At 37.2% G+C, this 18,127-nt stretch overlaps 2 protein-coding genes and 1 non-coding gene across 7 annotated transcripts in view; 2 read left to right on the forward strand and 1 right to left on the reverse strand.

Annotated features, from left to right (window-relative positions):
* Window positions 1-18,127, reverse strand: part of GTF2E2 (general transcription factor IIE subunit 2) — an 86,312-nt gene that overhangs the window by 56,830 nt on the left and 11,355 nt on the right. Inside the window, exon 3 of the mRNA XM_032144485.2 lies at window positions 3,989-4,080. Within this exon, the coding sequence (XP_032000376.1) occupies window positions 3,989-4,080 (92 nt within the window). The remainder of the gene's footprint in view (window positions 1-3,988; window positions 4,081-18,127) is intronic.
* On the forward strand, window positions 7,472-18,061 carry SMIM18 (small integral membrane protein 18). Of its 5 annotated transcripts, none has more exons than XM_032144487.2 (4): window positions 7,473-7,531; window positions 12,737-12,874; window positions 15,324-15,405; window positions 16,116-18,061. In XM_032144487.2, the coding sequence occupies exon 4, from the start codon at window positions 16,153-16,155 to the stop codon at window positions 16,438-16,440; it is 288 nt and encodes a 95-aa protein (XP_032000378.1). In that variant the 5' UTR covers window positions 7,473-7,531; window positions 12,737-12,874; window positions 15,324-15,405; window positions 16,116-16,152; the 3' UTR covers window positions 16,441-18,061. The 5 variants fall into 5 exon arrangements, with proteins under 5 accessions (XP_032000377.1, XP_032000378.1, XP_032000381.1 ...); XM_032144490.2 differs by having other exon boundaries at window positions 15,343-15,405; XM_032144488.2 differs by having other exon boundaries at window positions 7,478-7,531; window positions 12,753-12,874.
* LOC116462188 (U5 spliceosomal RNA) lies at window positions 14,526-14,643 on the forward strand. Its single transcript, XR_004246277.1, has one exon. It is a non-coding gene; the product is annotated as a U5 spliceosomal RNA (small nuclear RNA).

Below are 18,127 nucleotides of genomic sequence, written 5' to 3' on the forward strand. Positions count from 1 at the left end.
AATGTGTCACCCAGGCTGGAGTACAGTGGTGGAATCTTGGCTCACTGCAACGTCCACCTCCCAGGCTCATGTGATTCTCAGCCTCTCAAGTAGCTGGGGTTACAGGCATGTGCCAACACACCTGGCTGCTTTTTTTTTGTATTTTTAGTAGAGACGGCGTTTCACCATGTTGGCCAGGCTGGTCTCAAACTCAAGTGATCCACCTGCCTCAGCCTCCCAAAGCACTGAGAATACAGGTGTGAGCCACTGTGCTAGGCCGAGAATTTAAATATAAGTAATTCTCAAAACTCATTCCCTGAATATTTATTAGCTTGAAGAAAAAGCATATTTAGAGAGCTGGAACAATATCAATTAGGGAGGCTGATTTCTTTAAATACAAAAGAAATACTTTCTAGGACTGCCAAGTCATTCAAATTGTGCTATATAAAAGCCACAGATAAAAGCTGTATAGAAATTACTTTAGATTGAGTGTGCATTACTCAATACGGTAGTTCAAATCTGTTTTGTCAAATCATATCATTAAAGTTTTATTCTAATTAGTCAATTCTCATTACAGTTTTTCAACAGTTTAATATTTCTACCTTCTACTGACAAAAAATAAGATATGCTAGCTGTCATACTGAGTAGTTTTAAGCAGTAGGTATCTCTTTCATTAATTACCCAAATAAAAATGTAAGGTTATTTCTGATTCATTCCCTTTTATTTATACCTAATAGCTGAGATCAGAGATCAGAAGACACAGGAACACACATTTAAAAAGGAGTAACAGGCCAGGTCTAGTGGCTCACGCCTGTAATCCCAGCACTTCAGGAGGCCGAGGCAGGCAGATCACCCTGAGCCCAGGAGTTCAAGACCAACCTGGGCAACACCGAGAGACCCTGTCTCTACAAAAAAAATACAAAAACTAGCCAGACATGGTGGCACGTGCCTGTAGTCCCAGTTACTTGGGAGGTTGAGGTGGGAGGATCACTTGAGGCTAGGAGATCGAGGCTCCAGTGAGCCAGGATGGTGCCAATGCACTCTAGCCTAGGTGACAGACTAAGACCCTGTCTCAAAAATAAATAAATAAATAAAGGAATAACACAACTTTTATCATATCCCTTGCTTCATATTTTAACTTACTTAATTTTTAATCTAACATGACAAGCAGCACAGAAATGTTTACATTATTATAAAAATTGACAAATTACTGTAATTCTTTTTGAGTCATATAATTTTCATCTCAAATACCTTAGCAGTATCTTTTAGTATGCATTCCATAATTTATTCCTCAGTGGTTTTCATATTATCCAAAATATCCGGTAATCTATTTATTTGAAATTTAAAATAGAGGAAAATTTTATGATTCAAAGCAAGTTTGTTATGGCTAGTTGGTTTGACAATGGAGACTGGCTTTGTTAACAAGGAGATATTTTCTAAAAATTGAATAAGCTAAACCTTCATACTAAAGGTTTTCACAAAAATATATTTTAAACACATAAAACAATTGTAATAAAAATTAGCAAAGCTATATTAAAATTAACAGTATTTCTATTTTCTCAACTGCTTCTGAATATATCAGATTTTAAACAAAGTACCTATGAAGGGAGGGAGGGGAACTGATATAAGACATTTGATAAGTCTTGTGAAAGCCTTTTTGATATGCTTCCTAGAAGCTAAGAAAATAAATGGTTAAGAACTAGGTAATAAATCCTTTGGCAAGTTGGGTGGTTTCCATTCTTTTGCTTTCAATAAAACTGAAGGAGGACCTAACAGAAGTATTAACTAATGGATGCTTGATAAAATCACTAGTGATTTTTGACATATAACTTGGAAGACTTTGATATCACAAAATTTCCATTAGAATTAACTTCTGTATTTGAACATTTATGTGTAAGCACTTAAAATCTACAAAATCTCAAAACACGAACAGATTTGCCAAACAGAAGAACTAATGAAGGAAGAGAGGAGACAGCTGCATTCATTTCATTCAAGAATAAATTTCTGATACAAAGTGAATTTAATCAAAATTTTAATCTATGTATGTTATTCTAATCAACTGTGCACCAATAATAATTGTAAAAATAACTCAAACCGTAAGTTATTTTTAACACTTAGAGCTTTATGGTCATAGGAAAAAACATTTTAAATTTCTATTTGTATTTCAATTTATTTACATATTGTGGCAGAAAAGTTTGATAGATGATCAATAAATGATTTGAAAGATAAAAATACATAACATTTGGATAAAATTCAAAGGGAGTAACAGATGGGACATAAATATTCAAAGAAAAAATAATTAAAATTCCCAATCATTAAGGGAGTTTGTTTTTATACTCTTAAATAATGACATTTAGATTCCATTAGATAAATTTAAGTGATGTATTTTATTGAAATACTACAATATGCCAGAAATTCCGTATTTCTGGTCATCATTTAAATTTTTGCTTGAATAGTGCCACTATTTAAACTTTGCTAACAGAGTGTAGTTATCAACTTAAATATGTACAAAGGGGTACACAGTTTTTCAAACTGTAGGGAACACAAGTAAAAATTCTGAAGTTCACTGTTCTAAGACAGACAAAGTTATAAGTAAGCCACATAGGGAAGTGAAGACCATATTAACTGAGTAGCAAAACCATGACACTTAAATGTCAGTCTCCCTCAACAGAGTGACAGCCCTGAGGGTGTGCATTTTTTTCTGGGTATTCCCACCATTAGTGCCCTAAATAGCCAATAAATTTTCATAACTGCTTACCATGTGGGGGAATAAATGGATGAAATGAATGAACGGTGAATACTTAAGTGTCAAAATACATTATTTAATAATGGGGAGTTATATACTAACATATTTATACTATAACTAAAATACAAACCACAGAATTTCGACTCAGCTAGACACTAAGTCTATTAAATTACAAAAGAAAAGCCTTGGCACAGTTAAAAATCTGATTTATATTTTAACCAGTAGATGGATGAAATTAAAATAACAAATATAGTACTGTCTTTTTCAAGAGATGCAACTAGTAACTAATTGTGAATAAGAGTTTGGCAGAAGAAGGGAGCAAATTTGAAATTACTTAGCCATCTTAGCTAAAAATGAAATCCCGCTTTAATAAATTTAGTTAAGATTCAAAGTCTTGGTTGGGCATAGTGGCTCATGCCTGAAAGCCAAACCCTTTGAGAGGCCGAGGTGGGAAAATCACGTGAGCTCAGGAGTTCGAGACCAGCCTGGGCAACACAGTGAGACTTCGTCTCTTCTAAAAATAAGAAAATTAGCCAGGCATGGTGGTGCATGCCTGTAGTCCCAGCTACTTGGGAGGCTGAGGCAGGAGGATCGCTTGACCACAGGAGTTCAAGGCTGCAGTGAGCTACGATCGTGCCACTGCACTCCAGCTTGGGTCACAGAGCAAGACTGTCTCAAAAAAAAAAAGAAGAGAAAAAAAAAAGATTCAAAGTAAAGCCAAAATCTTATATGATCAAAACTTAGTATCCAAAAAATACTAAATCTTCCATCAAACATTAAATTCTAATTCTTTTGTGAGTCAATGTTTTTCTAAGACTTTCAGTAAATGTCTAATTTTCTCCTCCAAGATGCAGAGAAGCCATCACCATCATCTGCCCGAACTATGTACTTTTTACTTCTCATATCAATGGAAGTAATATCCTGAAAAATCAATCACATCCTCCCACTGGTTTTGCCAGCCTGTATTCATTAAGAGGTGATATACCTACTGCCTAGACACACTCTTATTAAGTGAAATGGTGAGCTTAAATTGTACCTTTGAGTTAATGCAGATTAAATATGCTTTGGTAACTTGACACAATGCCAAATTAATACAATGTAAAAGGCTTGAGGTATAATTGGCCTACAATAAACTGCACATACTGAAAATGTACAATTTTGATAAATTTTGATGTATACAGAAATTTAACTTCTGAAAACCCTAATCTCCTTCTTTTGCCAAAAAGTTAAACAGGACTTTTGCTATTAGAGAAAAGTACTCACCTTCATGTAATTCACAATCTTAGCAAGAACACCAAACTTATATCCAGAGCTTCCTGACAGAGCTTTCAAGTTAAATGATCCATTGCTGTGATCTGTAAATGAAGTTCAAAATAACATCATCATATTATGTGTGATTATGACTCTTGAGCAGCTAAAATAATTTTAATGCTGGTAACATATTTCTTGAGTTTTTCATCTAGTATATTCTACCCCATAAAATTCTGGTGAAAAATACAAAATCTTTGAGTATATATATTAAACTACCAATTTTTTCACTAAGGGTAGAAACAAAGTATAAATAACACCAAAACACAATTCTTTTATAAGTATCTTTATGACATTATCACATTCTTTTTTATTATATTTTTTGAGACAGGGTCGCATTCCCATTGCCCAGGCTGGAGTTCAATGGCACAATCACAGCTCACTACACCCTCAACTTCCCAGGCTCACGTGATTCTCCCACCTCAGCCTTCTGAGAGGCTGGGACTACAGGTGTACCCCACCATGCCTGGCTAATTTTTTAACTTTTTGTAGAGATGGCGTTTCGCCATGTTGCCCAGGCTGGTCTCAAACTCCTGGACTCAAGAGATTCACCCACCTCAGCCTCCCAAAGTGCTGGGGTTATAGGTGTGAGCTACTGCACTGGGCCCCTTTCTCCTTTATCTCATTCTTAATTCTGATTAGACTCGCTCCATAATCAGAAGTACAGTTTATTAAACAAGGAAACAATACAAATCTCAATCCCATCCATAAAGCTAACACAAGGAGTGGATTACTTCTGAGGGATGAAAAGTTCAATATACCACTTTTTACATCAATTTCTGCTTACTAACTGAAGACCAAAAAAATAGGAATTAAAGTAAACTTTACAGATAAATTAGGAATAAAAAGCCATAGGCACTGCCACTGCATGAACATGGATGCCCACCCACTTTGAAAAACACCCCCCTCTCCTTCTCTATCTGGTGTGGAAAAACCTGTACAAAAGTTCATTTGTTTCAGAACATCTATCATTTTGTTGCATTCTTACAAGCAAAAACCCTAATGTCACCATTGCATCACAAATGCATTCCATTAGTCATAACCAGGAACAGTAAAAAATCCATCATAAATACTAGAAAAACATTTTAGAAGTACACATTCTATTAGCAAGGCATGAGATCAGATATTATAAAGTTCCCATGTGGCTGATCCACAAAGAGAGAGGTTAAGTAAAAGGGGAGAGGAGAACCAATCTCTGGCACCAGGTTGCTAATAATAATTTAAACAAAAGATTGCATTAGAACAACCACAAGTCAAATGTAACAATTGTCAGAGATCCAAAAGAACAGCTTCTAGATGGCAATATAATACTCCTTTGAGATTAGTGAAGTCTTTATTGAGTATGCTTTTTTGAGACTAAAATGAAACTTCATATGCAATTTTCCTTTAAAACTAACTTTGTTACAATCTTAATTAATTGGCACACTGAAGTCTACCACGTTTCCAAAAGTAACAATAACATTAAGAATGCCTTACAGTTGGGAGGCCCAGGTGGGCAGATCATGAGGTCAGGAAATCGAGACCATCCTGGCCAACATGGTGAAACCCCGTCTCTACCAAAAATACAAAAATTAGCTGGGCATAATGGCACGTGCCTGTAGTCTCAGCTACTTGGGAGAATCACTTGAACCAGAGAGTTGGAGGTTGCAGTGAGCCGAGATAGTGCCACTGCACTACAGCCTGGCGACAGAGTGAGACTCCGTCTCAAAATTTAAAAAAAAAAAAAAAATGCCTCACAGGTGCTTTTCCATTCACTGTTTCAATTATGAAATATTACCTACGTAGTTCATTTTCCCAAGGTGTTCAGCACATCTGTAATAAAAGTAACCAATATTTATTATCTGCTAAACACCATGGTAAATATTCATATGTAATCCCTCCCAAAAATCCAACTTAGTAAGTATTACTGTCCCCTTTTAAATATAATAAAATTGAGGGTAGTAACCAGCAGAGTATAGACTCAAATCCAGTGTAAACCGTGTGATAAACAGCCTTTACACAGATTATTCCATCTGAAACTGGTCATTTTGTCAAAGTACAGAAATCTGTGACTGCACATTTAATGCTTCCTTGTTTAAATTTAGTAAAATAATATTAAGCTTACCCCACGCAACTGTATAAACAACTGGGAAGACTATGAAAAAAGAGATGACAATGTGTTAAGGACAAACACCACACAAATGGCCAATTATGAATCACATACAGTTGTGCTTATGAGACATGACGCTTATGTCTCTAGCATCTACTAATAACTCAATGTCAAGCTTAGTAAACACTCAATAAATATTTGTTGAATGAATGACTATAATACAGATATTTCCATGCATTCCTTTATGGCCCCAGAAACTAATGTACCAATTCATCTATAATTTTATTTTATTTATTTTATTTTATTTGAGATGGAATCTCACTCTGTCGCCCAGGCTGGAGAGCAGTGGTGCAATCTCAACTCACTGCAACCTCTGCCATTCGGGTTCAAGCAATTCTCCTGCCTCAACCTCCTGAGTAGCTGGGATTACAGGTGACTGCCACCGTGCCTGGCTAATTTTTGTAGTTTTAGTAAAGATGGGGTTTCACCATCTTGGCCAGGCTGGTCTTGAACTCCTGACCCTGTGATCCACCCAACTCAGCCTCTCAAAGTGCTAGGATTACAGGCATGGGCCACCGCTCCCAGCCTTCATCTATAATTTTAAAAAAGAAGTCTACATAGCATGTACCTAGTCTGCTGCTGTTGTAACAGCCACTCCCATAATTAAAAACCTTCATTCTGTTGTGCTTAGACCATAACTCTAAATAATACGCAGTAACTAAAAATACTCTGTCTCTAAAGAGCCATCCTGGAGATCACTTTGCCATTTACGTTTTGAGACTATTTTTTGAATGCAGGTAGTGTATTTACCTAAACAAGCCCTCTTCCAACTTGCAGAGCTAAAAGCCAATTATTTTCCTTCATAATTCCTCCCAAATCAAACCACCACATGGAAATAATCACTTCCAAAGAGCAAAAATTATATATGGAACAAGTAATGAAAGAAAAGGAGGAACAAGAAAAGAAAAATTTATAAGATTTTATGCACACTTCCTGAAGGAAATATCAGGCTGGCAAACCTGGACTGTTTGTTTCCTAGGTTACTACCTTTCCCGACATTATCTTCCAGCCCTAGCACTGAAGTATTCACTGAAGGATCTGAAATTTTATAATGAAACACTAAAGAATCATCAATTTGTTAGTAACTCACAAATTCCTATATAGGAATTTAGCTTAAGTACAAAAAAATAAAGGAGAAGGGATGACAGTTGATACCCCAGACAGCTCTATTCAAGTTTATGAATGATTTACTCTTAAGGGTGGCAAGACTTAATGCAAATGAATATAGAGGAAACTGTCAGCTCCATTGTGGTTCAACCAATAGAAGCACAGCTCCATCTTGGCTGTGCACTAGACTGCATTACAAACAGACGATACCATCGCTTCAACAGCATCCTCTCAGACAAGAGGTAGGTTTATATGATCTTTTTTATTTAGTGGTACATGTCCTTATGATGCAATAGGAAAATATTTTACCCTGAAAAATCAACCAGAAAGCTTTGCTCCTACTAAATATCAAGAAAAAGCAATGTATTCGTTTCACTGCTTGGTAGGATTTTATTATGAAAATATGAAGACTGCCTTGTGCTATTTGATAAGCACCCTTACCATCTGTGCCTTAATGGAAAATTCATTACATTTTGCATGAACCTGATCTATATCCAGACCTTAGAGTAAACCATAGCTTTTTATTTTAACTGGTTACTTGCTAATTTCGTTTTCTCTGAGCGATTTCATTTCTGCAGTTTGGTCTGTCTTAACAAAGGATTTTTCTTAAAGAAAAACCCAGATCAAAAGCGAATTCCAGACTAAAGCTTTCTGATTCTATGTGCAAATGATATTGGCTGCTAAAAAAATAGTTACTTGTAAGAAAGTTTGTTATATTTTTTAGAATATGAGAAAATAGTTCAAAATTATTTTTATTTTACTTTGAATGTAGATGCAGAGAATGCCAAGAAATTATCACAATTTTAATTTTTATATAAAAGATCATAAAAGGTATCACTATATGGGCTGCATTATACTACACTGAACAGACAATTTATACAGCTTCAGACTTCCTTAACATTTAATTAAAATAATTCTTCACTGTGAAATTTCTCTCTCGTAATATAAAGTTACGCTATTAAACAAAAACCTTCCTAAATAGCCTCTCATTTTTTATATCAATTTATCACACCATTTAAATATAATGTTAAAGTCATTCTTAAACTGATCCTCAAAATAAATACAAAGTAAGTCCTTTTGATAAACTGCATTTTAAAATAAAAATATGTCCTAAGAAGAACTGGTTAAGAAAGGAGAGTAAGTACCTTTCTAGGTAACAAGATTATCTTCGTGGCTCAGAGCAATCGTTCATGTCTATTAAAAATTAGTATTAACTGCTGACCAAATTTCTAATTTTATACTATTCAAGCATGAACATTTAGTTATTTACTAGATGTTAGAACTCCAGGATACATACTATATCTGACCTAAAGAGCCAGCTTCTGTCCTTTTACCTTGCTGGTAAGTTTATTTAATCTTTAAAGGGTTTTTTTTTCTTCATAATTTCCATTCCTTTTCTTAGTCGGCATTCAGCTAGCCTGAGCAAAGTATCCACTGCAAAACCCAAAGGCTGCTGTAATAAGATACTAGATCTGTCCAGGTTCAGCACAGTGGGGTTAATTACCTAGAAACCATTTGTGCTTGCTACAGAAAGTACAGAAGCACCAAACAGAAGTCTCAGATAAAACAAAAATAACTTTGTCAAATAAAACAGTTAACTTACAACTCAAATTTCAGGTAAACTGTAAACAGAAACCCCTACCACCCACACTGTTTTAACCCTCTATCATCAGCCTGCATTTTGCTTGGAATATGTCTATTGTTAGCACAGATGGAGGCTCATTGCTGTTTCACCAAACTGACTGGAGACATGGCCTAAGTTCCAGAGCTTAAATTAAGTGAGTTGCTCTATATTTACAGGCTATTAGGATTAATTGATCACATTTCAAAGTGATATGCTTAAAAGCACCTGAGAATTCAATTCAAAGGCTTTTACCATAAATACAGCAAAAGCATAACTTTATTCTCATCTGCAACCCAAAGGTTCCAGAACAGTTCCAAGTCCCATCCCCATCAACACTCCACTGGGGCCTTTGGAAATGGGAGTAAACATACCAAAATTAACATAAAACTAAAACACATACACTAAAAAAAATTATGTGATTTACTTTAAAACTCCCCATTCTGTAATCAAACTTTAAGGCATGGGTAGGGAAGTCCAGAAAAAGATTGTTTTACTTTTTTTTATATACATCATTTTCTCTTGCTTTTCATAAAGAATGTTTACAGCATTTGCTTAATATAAACTTATATTTTAATTTCAAAACTAAGTCGCAGGATAGGAGAAAATCCTAATGACATATTTCTCTTTTTTGGTGGGGGGACGGAGTCTCACTCTATCGCCCAGGCTAGAGTGCAGTGGCGCAATCTTGGCTCACTGCAACCTCTGCCGCCCAGGTTGAGATTCTCCTGCTTTGGCTTCCTGAGAAACTGGGATTACACACGCCCGCCACCACAACTGGCTAACTTTTGTGTTTTTAGCAGAGACGGAGTTTCGCCATGTTGGTCAGGCCAGTCTTGAACTTATGACCTCAGGTGATCTGCCCACCTCGGCCCCCCAGAGTGCTAGGATTACAGGCCTAATGGTATATTTCTTTCTGCATGCTTAGTTATGCCTAATCCATGAAGGTAAGATTTAGCCTTTACCCTAAACATCAAAAGTTACTAGAGCTCTACCACACTTTGAATGAACATGCTACACTAAATTTAAGGTGAAAAATGACTCCATATTACAGTGTTTGCTTTTTTCAGAGATGCCCAGAAGCTAACAAACAATGAATGTTTTGAGCCGCTCGGTTATCAATACACTCACAAGACAAATCATCATCATTTACAACATAAACCTGACCTATACACTTTCTTAAACTGCTTAGACACTTCCAGCAAAGCATGTAAGTGCCTTTGGAGGTGGCCTGTGGTGTTACCTATAGTATTATTACAAGCGTAATTTGTTTTGTTTTGGTTTTTTTGAGACAGGGTCTCACTCTATCACCCAGGCTGGAGTGCAATGGAGAAATCACAGCTCGCTGCAACCTTAACCTCCTAGGCTCAAGCTATACCCCCACCTGAGCCTCCCAAGTAGCTGAGACTACAGGCGCAGGCTATCATGCCCAGCTAATTTTTATTTTTGAAGAGACAGGGCCTCCCCACATTGCCCAGGCTGGTCTCAAACTCCTGGGCTTGGCCAGGTGTGGTGGCTCATGCCCGTAATCCCAGCACTTTTGGGAAGCCAAGGTGGGTGGATCACCTGAGGTCAGGAGTTCAAGACTACCCTGGCCAACATGGTGAAACCCCATGTCTACTAAAAATACAAAAATTAGCTGGGCGTGATGGTACACACCTGTAATCCCAACTATTCGGGAGGTTGAGGCAGGAGAATCACTTGAACCAGGAGGCAGAGGTTGCAGTGAGTCAAGATTGTGCCACTGCACTCCAGCCTGGGTGACAGAATGAGACTCTGTCTCAAACCAAAAACAAACTCCTGGGCTCAAGTGATCCTCCTGCCTCAGCCTCCCAAAGTGTGTGGGTTAAGGCATAAGCCACGGCACCCAGCCAAGCATAATTATTAAAAGCATTTTTATGTGTGAATAAAGCATACAGTCTAACAAAAATGACAGTGTTTCCTAATCCCAATTTGAATTTTTTGGAATCCAGAATACTCAATAAATGTATTAAACAGATACATAAACAACAGGCTTTTTTTAAGTGAAAGTAAGTTTATTAAGAAAGCAAAGGAATACTGAGCAGCACTTTAGAAGTTTTATTAGGCTAACGTTTTGTATTAGAGTGCATTAAATAAGTCAATATTGATAGCTGATTTAACTAGATGTGTTACATTTTGAAAGCACAAAGGGATTTTATCTTTTTGAATTAAAGGAGAAAAGCTAAAAAAAAAAGGAAAGGAATAAAAGAATGGTTACTCCATACTACTCCATAAGCAGGAATACAAGAATGGTTACTCCGTACTAATCCATATTGTTGGCTAACAATAGACTTTTAAGAGAGCCAAGAATAATGAATAGTGCTTTTTATTTCTCCTTTTAAAATAGATTATTTATTTTGGTTTCAAATAAATAATATATTCAAATGGTTGAAAAAACGAAAGAACACAAGGTACAGGTTAAGAAGCCTCAAACATAGCCTTGTGCCTCACTCTCCTCCCTATGGATCCCCATCCACACCATCATTGTGATTAATTTCTTGTAGGTCTTTCCAAGATTTCTGGGCAGATACAAGCAAACAACAGTATATATTTTCCCTTTTCCTATATATACTATCCTACACCTTGTTCTTTTCACTTAAGAACATATCCTAAATATCTTTCCTAAAACTCAGTTACCTATGATTCAATTGTGTGAATAAACTATATTAATTTAACCAGAAGAATAGCTCATTAATGGATACAAGTTAAACCTCAAATAACTGAATTTAGTTATGTATCTGTCTGCTTTCCTGACTGCCTCTTTCTATTTATTTTTGAGGTAAGGGGACCTGAAAATATTTTAAGCAGTTCACTTGTATCTCAAAAGTAGATGAGAGATCTCTTTTTTTTTTTTTGGAGATGGGAGTTTCACTCTTGTTGCCCATGCTGGAGTGCAATGGCACGATCTTGGCTCACCGCAACCTCCGCCTACCGGGTTCAAGTGATTCTCCTGTCTCAGCCTCCCAAGTAGCTGAGATTACAGGCATGCGCAACCATGCCCAGCTAATTTTGTATTTTTAGTAGAGACGGGGTTTCTCCATGTTGGTCAGGCTGGTCTCGAACTCCTGACCTCAGGTGATCTGCCCACCTCAGCCAACCAAAGTGCTGGGATTACAAGTGTGAGCCACCACGCCCGGCCCATTCTAAAATTCCATTTTGAAATGGCAACTTAGTCTTTATAACTTCTCCCCCAAAAGTCAATACAAACAAAAAAGGCCTACTCATAATAAATTAAAATACAAAGTAATGACTTCAGCATAATTTCAAGTAGGTACAAGTTATAGATTTATATAGCCAATTTCTAGAAGAAAAACACTAAAGGACGTTATATTTAGGAGACACAACTGAGTCGTGCTTTTAATTTATTTAAAATTGCTATAATAAGTCCAGGCGTGGTGGCTCACGTGGGTAAATCACATGAGGTCAGGAGCTTGAGACCAGCCTGGCCAACATGGTGAAACCCGTCTCTACTAAAAATACAAAAATTAGCCAGGTGTGGTGGTGGACGCCTGTAATCCCAGCTACCAGGGAGGCTGAGGCAGGAGAATTACTTGAAACCGGGAGGCAGAGGTTGCAGTGAGCCGAGATTGCACCACTGCACTCCAGCCTGGGCAACAAAGTGAGACTTCGTCTCAAAAAAAAAAAAAAAAAAAAAAAATTACTATAATGATGTTACTTAAATCAATAGTGAACATTTTAAATTAACATTAACTTCACCAATAAGGCAGATTAAACTAATCTGAGAGGTAGAATGTAGGAACTGCTTCTCTCTACTGTCTTTTCTCTATCACCCTTCTCCTCACAGTTACTTCTAATGCCAGGTTTAGAAGAGAAGCCTTCAAAAGAAACGTCCAGATTTTAAAAAGGGATCGACCTGGAAGGCCTTAACAGAAAGTCTAAGGATTATTTCCATAAATGCTGGGGTGATCCTCAACTAGCCCAGGTAAAGTGATTGGACAGACCCCCAAGCAATTCCTTCTGCTCTTTGCCCACCCACACAAGTGCACTGCCCTGAGTTTCCCGAAAGGCCTGTTCTTCTCCCTCTCCCTCTCATTAGCTCTGTTCTTCAAAAATGACCTGAAACTCATACACTTAAGTAAAAATAGCTGTAATAATGTGTGCTACCCCTCACAGGAATATCTGTATTTTGGCAGTGCTAAAAATCTTAAAGGATCTCCAAAAGCTGAGCATTTTTAAGGCATCTGAGTGTGGCCATGTATGCATGACACTACTCTATTGGGGAGGCTGGGTCAAAGAGGACCTAACTTTTGTCTCCATTTAAATAAGTTTCTGGCCAGGAGTGGTGGCTCACGCCTGTAATCCCAGCACTTTGGGAGACCAAGGCGGGTATATCACCTGAGGTCAAGAGTTCAAGACTAGCCTGGCCAACATGACGAAACCCCGTCTCTACTAAAATACAAAAAAAAAAAAAAAAAATAGCTGCACGTGGTGGCAGGCGCCTGTAATCCCAGCTACTTCAGGAGGCCGAGGCAGAAGAATCATTTGAACCTGGGAGGGGGAGGTTGCAGTGAGCCGAGATCACGCCACGACACTCCAGCCTGGGTGACAGAGTGAAACTCTGTCTCAAAAAAATAAAAATAAGTTTCTATGAATTACTTGAATACTTGTGTGCATGGTGATTAGAACTGCTTGTGTGCATGGTCATTAGAACAAGGCAGAGGTTGAAGGGGTAGCCTATTAGGATATTCACATTATACAAGGGGCACCACTTACATCATATTCTACATGAATGGTACCCCACAACACAATATGAACGGTGCTCCCTGGAATTGTGCAAGGTAGCATCCCTACTTTCTGTAAGAAGTACTCTGAAGAGAAAATGCAAAGGATAAAAGCGTAATTTTTGAAAGGCTGGGTATAGTCTGAAAAAACTGTCATGTCACAGGAAGTTACACACCTCTGTTCCAGACAGTGTATTTTTGCATGATCCTGAACTCAAAGAAGCAACTGAACATCCAGAGAGGTGAAGTGATTTATCAAGCAAACCTAAGGAAACAAAAACCTTAGAAAACATAATTTTATCAACCCCAAAGTTTTTATTAATTAAGAAAACAAAAAAATTTAAGGAATTATATTGTTATGGCTTTGAGTTTGGGGTGTGACAATAATATTGTGGTTATGTTTAAAAATAGAGTCCTCACCATTGGGAGAGATATATTGAAATATTTCTAGGTGAATGATGTCTTGAATTTGCTTTAAAACAACCAATGGGGTGGAAGCAAACGGGTACAGGTAGAGATGGGCCAAGAGTTGATGAATGAAGTTGCATTTTAAATACATGGGAGGCCAGCCGCAATGGCTCACGCCTGTAATCCCAGCACTTTAGGAGACCGAGGAAGGTGGATCACCAGGTCAGGAGTTCGAGACCAGCCTGACCAACATGGTGAAATCCCATCTCTACTAAAAATACAAAAATTAGCCAGGTGTGGTGGCGCATGCCTGTAATCCCAGCTACTCAGGAGGCTGAGGCAGGAGAATCACTTGAACCCGGGAGGCGGAGGTTGCATCACTGCACTCCAGCCTGGGCAACAGAGCGAGACTCCGCCTAAAAAAAAAAAAAAACAGTACATGGGATACTCTGGTTTCTCTTCAGATCATATAAATCTCTCACCTTTTACTAAAGATTTCTTTGGAGAGGAATAATTCTAAGTCTTAACCCAATTTTTGAGGCCCTGCATCTGCTAGTAAGAAAAAAAAAAAAGTACATGGGTTCATACTACTTTTGTAGTTTCCGTTAAATGAAACACTCTCATACACAAGGTATCTCCAGAATTTACAAAAATATTTGGTACACATTAGGTAATCAATAAACATTTGTTATAAAAATAAAATCCTGTTTACAACTATGTAGTAAAGGAAAAGCACACAGAATGACAACCGATAAATTAATGAAGTAGAACTACATGTTTTCTTCTTTCCAAAATGTTCTTAGTGCACAGGTTATCTTACAATTTTTAAAACTAAATGTTAAAATATTTGTTAGAGATCAATATAGTAAAAACTAATTTAGTTCCTCATTACTATAGTTCCATACTAACAAATCTTTGATTCTAATAGTCCCCATTTAAGAGCTAACAAGTACCAGATCAACAAGAGCTAAACTTAATTCAAGAATACTGAAACTTGAACTCACTAGCTTCTTTTGTGAAATGGAATAATTTAATAACTGATACCTTTGTGAGGGTTGAATTTGTCTGTTTTTTAAAATATTTATGTCTATGGGTCACTCAGGTATATGAAGCACTTAAGACTATCATTTATAACCCCAAGATTAGGGTCTCTTCACAGACCACTCTAACCTAAAATTTTATTATCCTCATTCTGAAAATTGGCATGATTTGGCTTTTCTTTCTCTATTATTTTTCACTCAGCCACTATTTCCTGATTTAGATCACCTGTCATCGAAGTTTAAAGAAGGGGAAACAGGAGACAGAAATACACTGAACCAAAAAGGTAAGAAGAATCCACAAGGCTAATGATAAAAGCTTTTCCAGGGGCAGTTTGAAGAACATAACCTTAAAATGCCAAGGTTTTTTTGTAGATAATAGCTCACTGACCACTGCTTTAATCAAGTTTTAAACCAATTCAGCTGCCTTTTCCCCTTCCATTAGCAGTTAATTTCGGTATATGAATTTTTTTTTTTTTTTTTTTTTTGAGAAACAGTTTCATTTCCATTGTCCAGGCTAGAATGCAGTGGCACGATCTTGGCTCACCACAATCTGCACCTCCCTGGCTCAAGCAATCTTCCTGGCTTAGCCTCCCAAGCAGCTGGGACTACAGGCGCCCACCACCATGCCTGGCTAATTTTTCTATGTTTTGTAGAGATGGGTTTCACCATGTTGACCAGGCTGATCTTGAACTCCTGGGCTCAAGTGATCTGCCCATCTCATTCTCCCAAAGTGCTGGGATTACAGGCGTGAGCCACCACGCCTGGCCTGAATCTTAAATATACGTATTCATCTAGCAAATAATATATATTAAAAAACAGGGTACAGCTAAGTATGTTGGCCCAGATACACAAAAAAATTCAAAACTACCATTTAGGCATTAATTAAGGAAGACTCATGTTGCCTATACAAATTTACTACGAAATCTTAGTACTGAGATTTGAATTAACAGATCTGTAGTTTGCTACATAAATTCATTTTCTACCTTTTTTATAGATTCAAAAGAGCAATATAAGAAGTGGAATCTCTAAGAATGGCTTCCAGCCACTGGAATGAAACCACTACCTCTGTTTATCAGTACCTTGGTTTCCAAGTTCAAAAAATTTACCCTTTCCATGACAACTGGAACACTGCCTGCTTTGTCATCCTGCTTTTATTTATATTTACAGTGGTATCTTTAGTGGTGCTGGCTTTCCTTTATGAAGTGCTTGACTGCTGCTGCTGTGTAAAAAACAAAACCGTGAAAGACTTGAAAAGTGAACCCAACCCTCTTAGAAGTATGATGGACAACATCAGAAAACGTGAAACTGAAGTGGTCTAACACTCTACAGAAGATGAACAAAATCTCTGAAAGCAGCTCAACCTCTTCTGAGAAAAAAAAATCTTCTGAGGCCAACTGTTGCTACAAAACAAATTCTGACTGAATGGTTAAAAGATTTCTAGTAGAAAGGGAAAAACAAGTTAAATATGCACTGTTTGTGTGTGTAGCCATTTCATTAAATATACAGTAAAACTTCATAAATGTGAATTTACTAATCTGTTTAATACTGACACTTCAAAAACTGGATAAAAGATTCCTAGAGTTCAATATTAAGCAGCAAAAGGTAAGCTGGAAAAGACAAGCAAGGCTAATGATGCTAAAATGATTTTATAACTAACCAATTCATGTAGACAAAAAATAGTGTGTTGGTAACAAAAAGGCTATTTAAAATGTGTTTCTAAGTCCAAAGTAAAATACTTCCACTTATATATATAAAGTCCCTATTTATTAAAAAGTAATATTTTCTAATTTACTGAAAAACGACTTATATAAATATATAATGACTTGAGTTTTATGTAGGATTAGTATGAAAAAGTCTCGATCGAGACCATGGTGAAACCCCGTCTCTACTAAAAATACAAAAAATTAGCTGGGCGTGGTGGCGGGCGCCTGTAGTCCCAGCTACTCGGAGAGGCTGAGGCAGGAGAATGGCGTGAACCTGGAAGGCGGAGCTTGCAGTGAGCCAAGATCGCGCCACTGCACTCCAGCCTGGGTGACAGAGCCAGACTCCGTCTCCAAAAAAAAGAAAAAGTCTCAAAATAATCAAAAATGCCACAAGTATATTTGCATAAAATTCTCACAAAACTTACTGCTTAGTTAGAAATGCATGATACAGGAAAGGCCTAGTCTATTTTCAGACTAAAACTTACTACTACACCCCTTCATTTCCTGAGTTTGTTCTTTCATTTCACCTCTCTTATTTATACTCTCAAAGGCTAAGATAACCAAGGCAGAAAGACTGCCCCCCACTTCCAAAAAAAAGGTCAAAAGATAGGGCCACTCAACACCTGTTGAGAAATATGGCAGTTTTATTTCTTGGAATTCCAAGGGCTATACAGATATTCTGTGACCCTAACACTATTTTGCTATCACCCATAAGCAAACAAAAGCATGCTCTTAACCACTATACTACCCCTAAGTCAGAAATGCCACTCCTGGAAATGTATCTTTAGCACTTAGTTCAAATGTAAAAGCTCAAGGTACAAGGATTTTTTACAACAGCATTACTCAAAATAACAAAAAATTGAAAATAACTAAGACTTTAACTAAATGTGGCACATCAACTTAATGAATTATTAAAAAGCAACTGAAGGCCAGGCACAGTGGCTCATGCCTGTAATCCCAGCACTTTGGGAGGCCAAGGCGGATGGATCACAAGGTCAGGAGCTCGAGACCAGCCTGGCCAAGATGGTGAAACCCCGTCTATACCAAAAATACAAAAGTTAGCCAGGCACAGTGGCAGGCACCTATAACCCCAGCTACTCAGGAGGCTGAGGCAGGAGAATTGCTTGAACCCAGGAGGCACAGGTTGCAGTGAGCTGAGATCATGCCAATGCACTCTCTAGCCTGGGTGACAGAGCAAGACTCCGTCTCAAAAAAAAAAAAAAAAAGCAACCGAAAATTCTGGCAAGATAGAAAAGTATTTAAAAGTAAAAAATAAATTCAGCATATAAAAGTTTTAATAAAA

This window comes from Hylobates moloch, unplaced genomic scaffold, assembly GCF_009828535.3.
Source record: "Hylobates moloch isolate HMO894 unplaced genomic scaffold, HMol_V3 SCAFFOLD_22, whole genome shotgun sequence".
NCBI classification, from domain to species: domain Eukaryota; kingdom Metazoa; phylum Chordata; class Mammalia; order Primates; family Hylobatidae; genus Hylobates; species Hylobates moloch.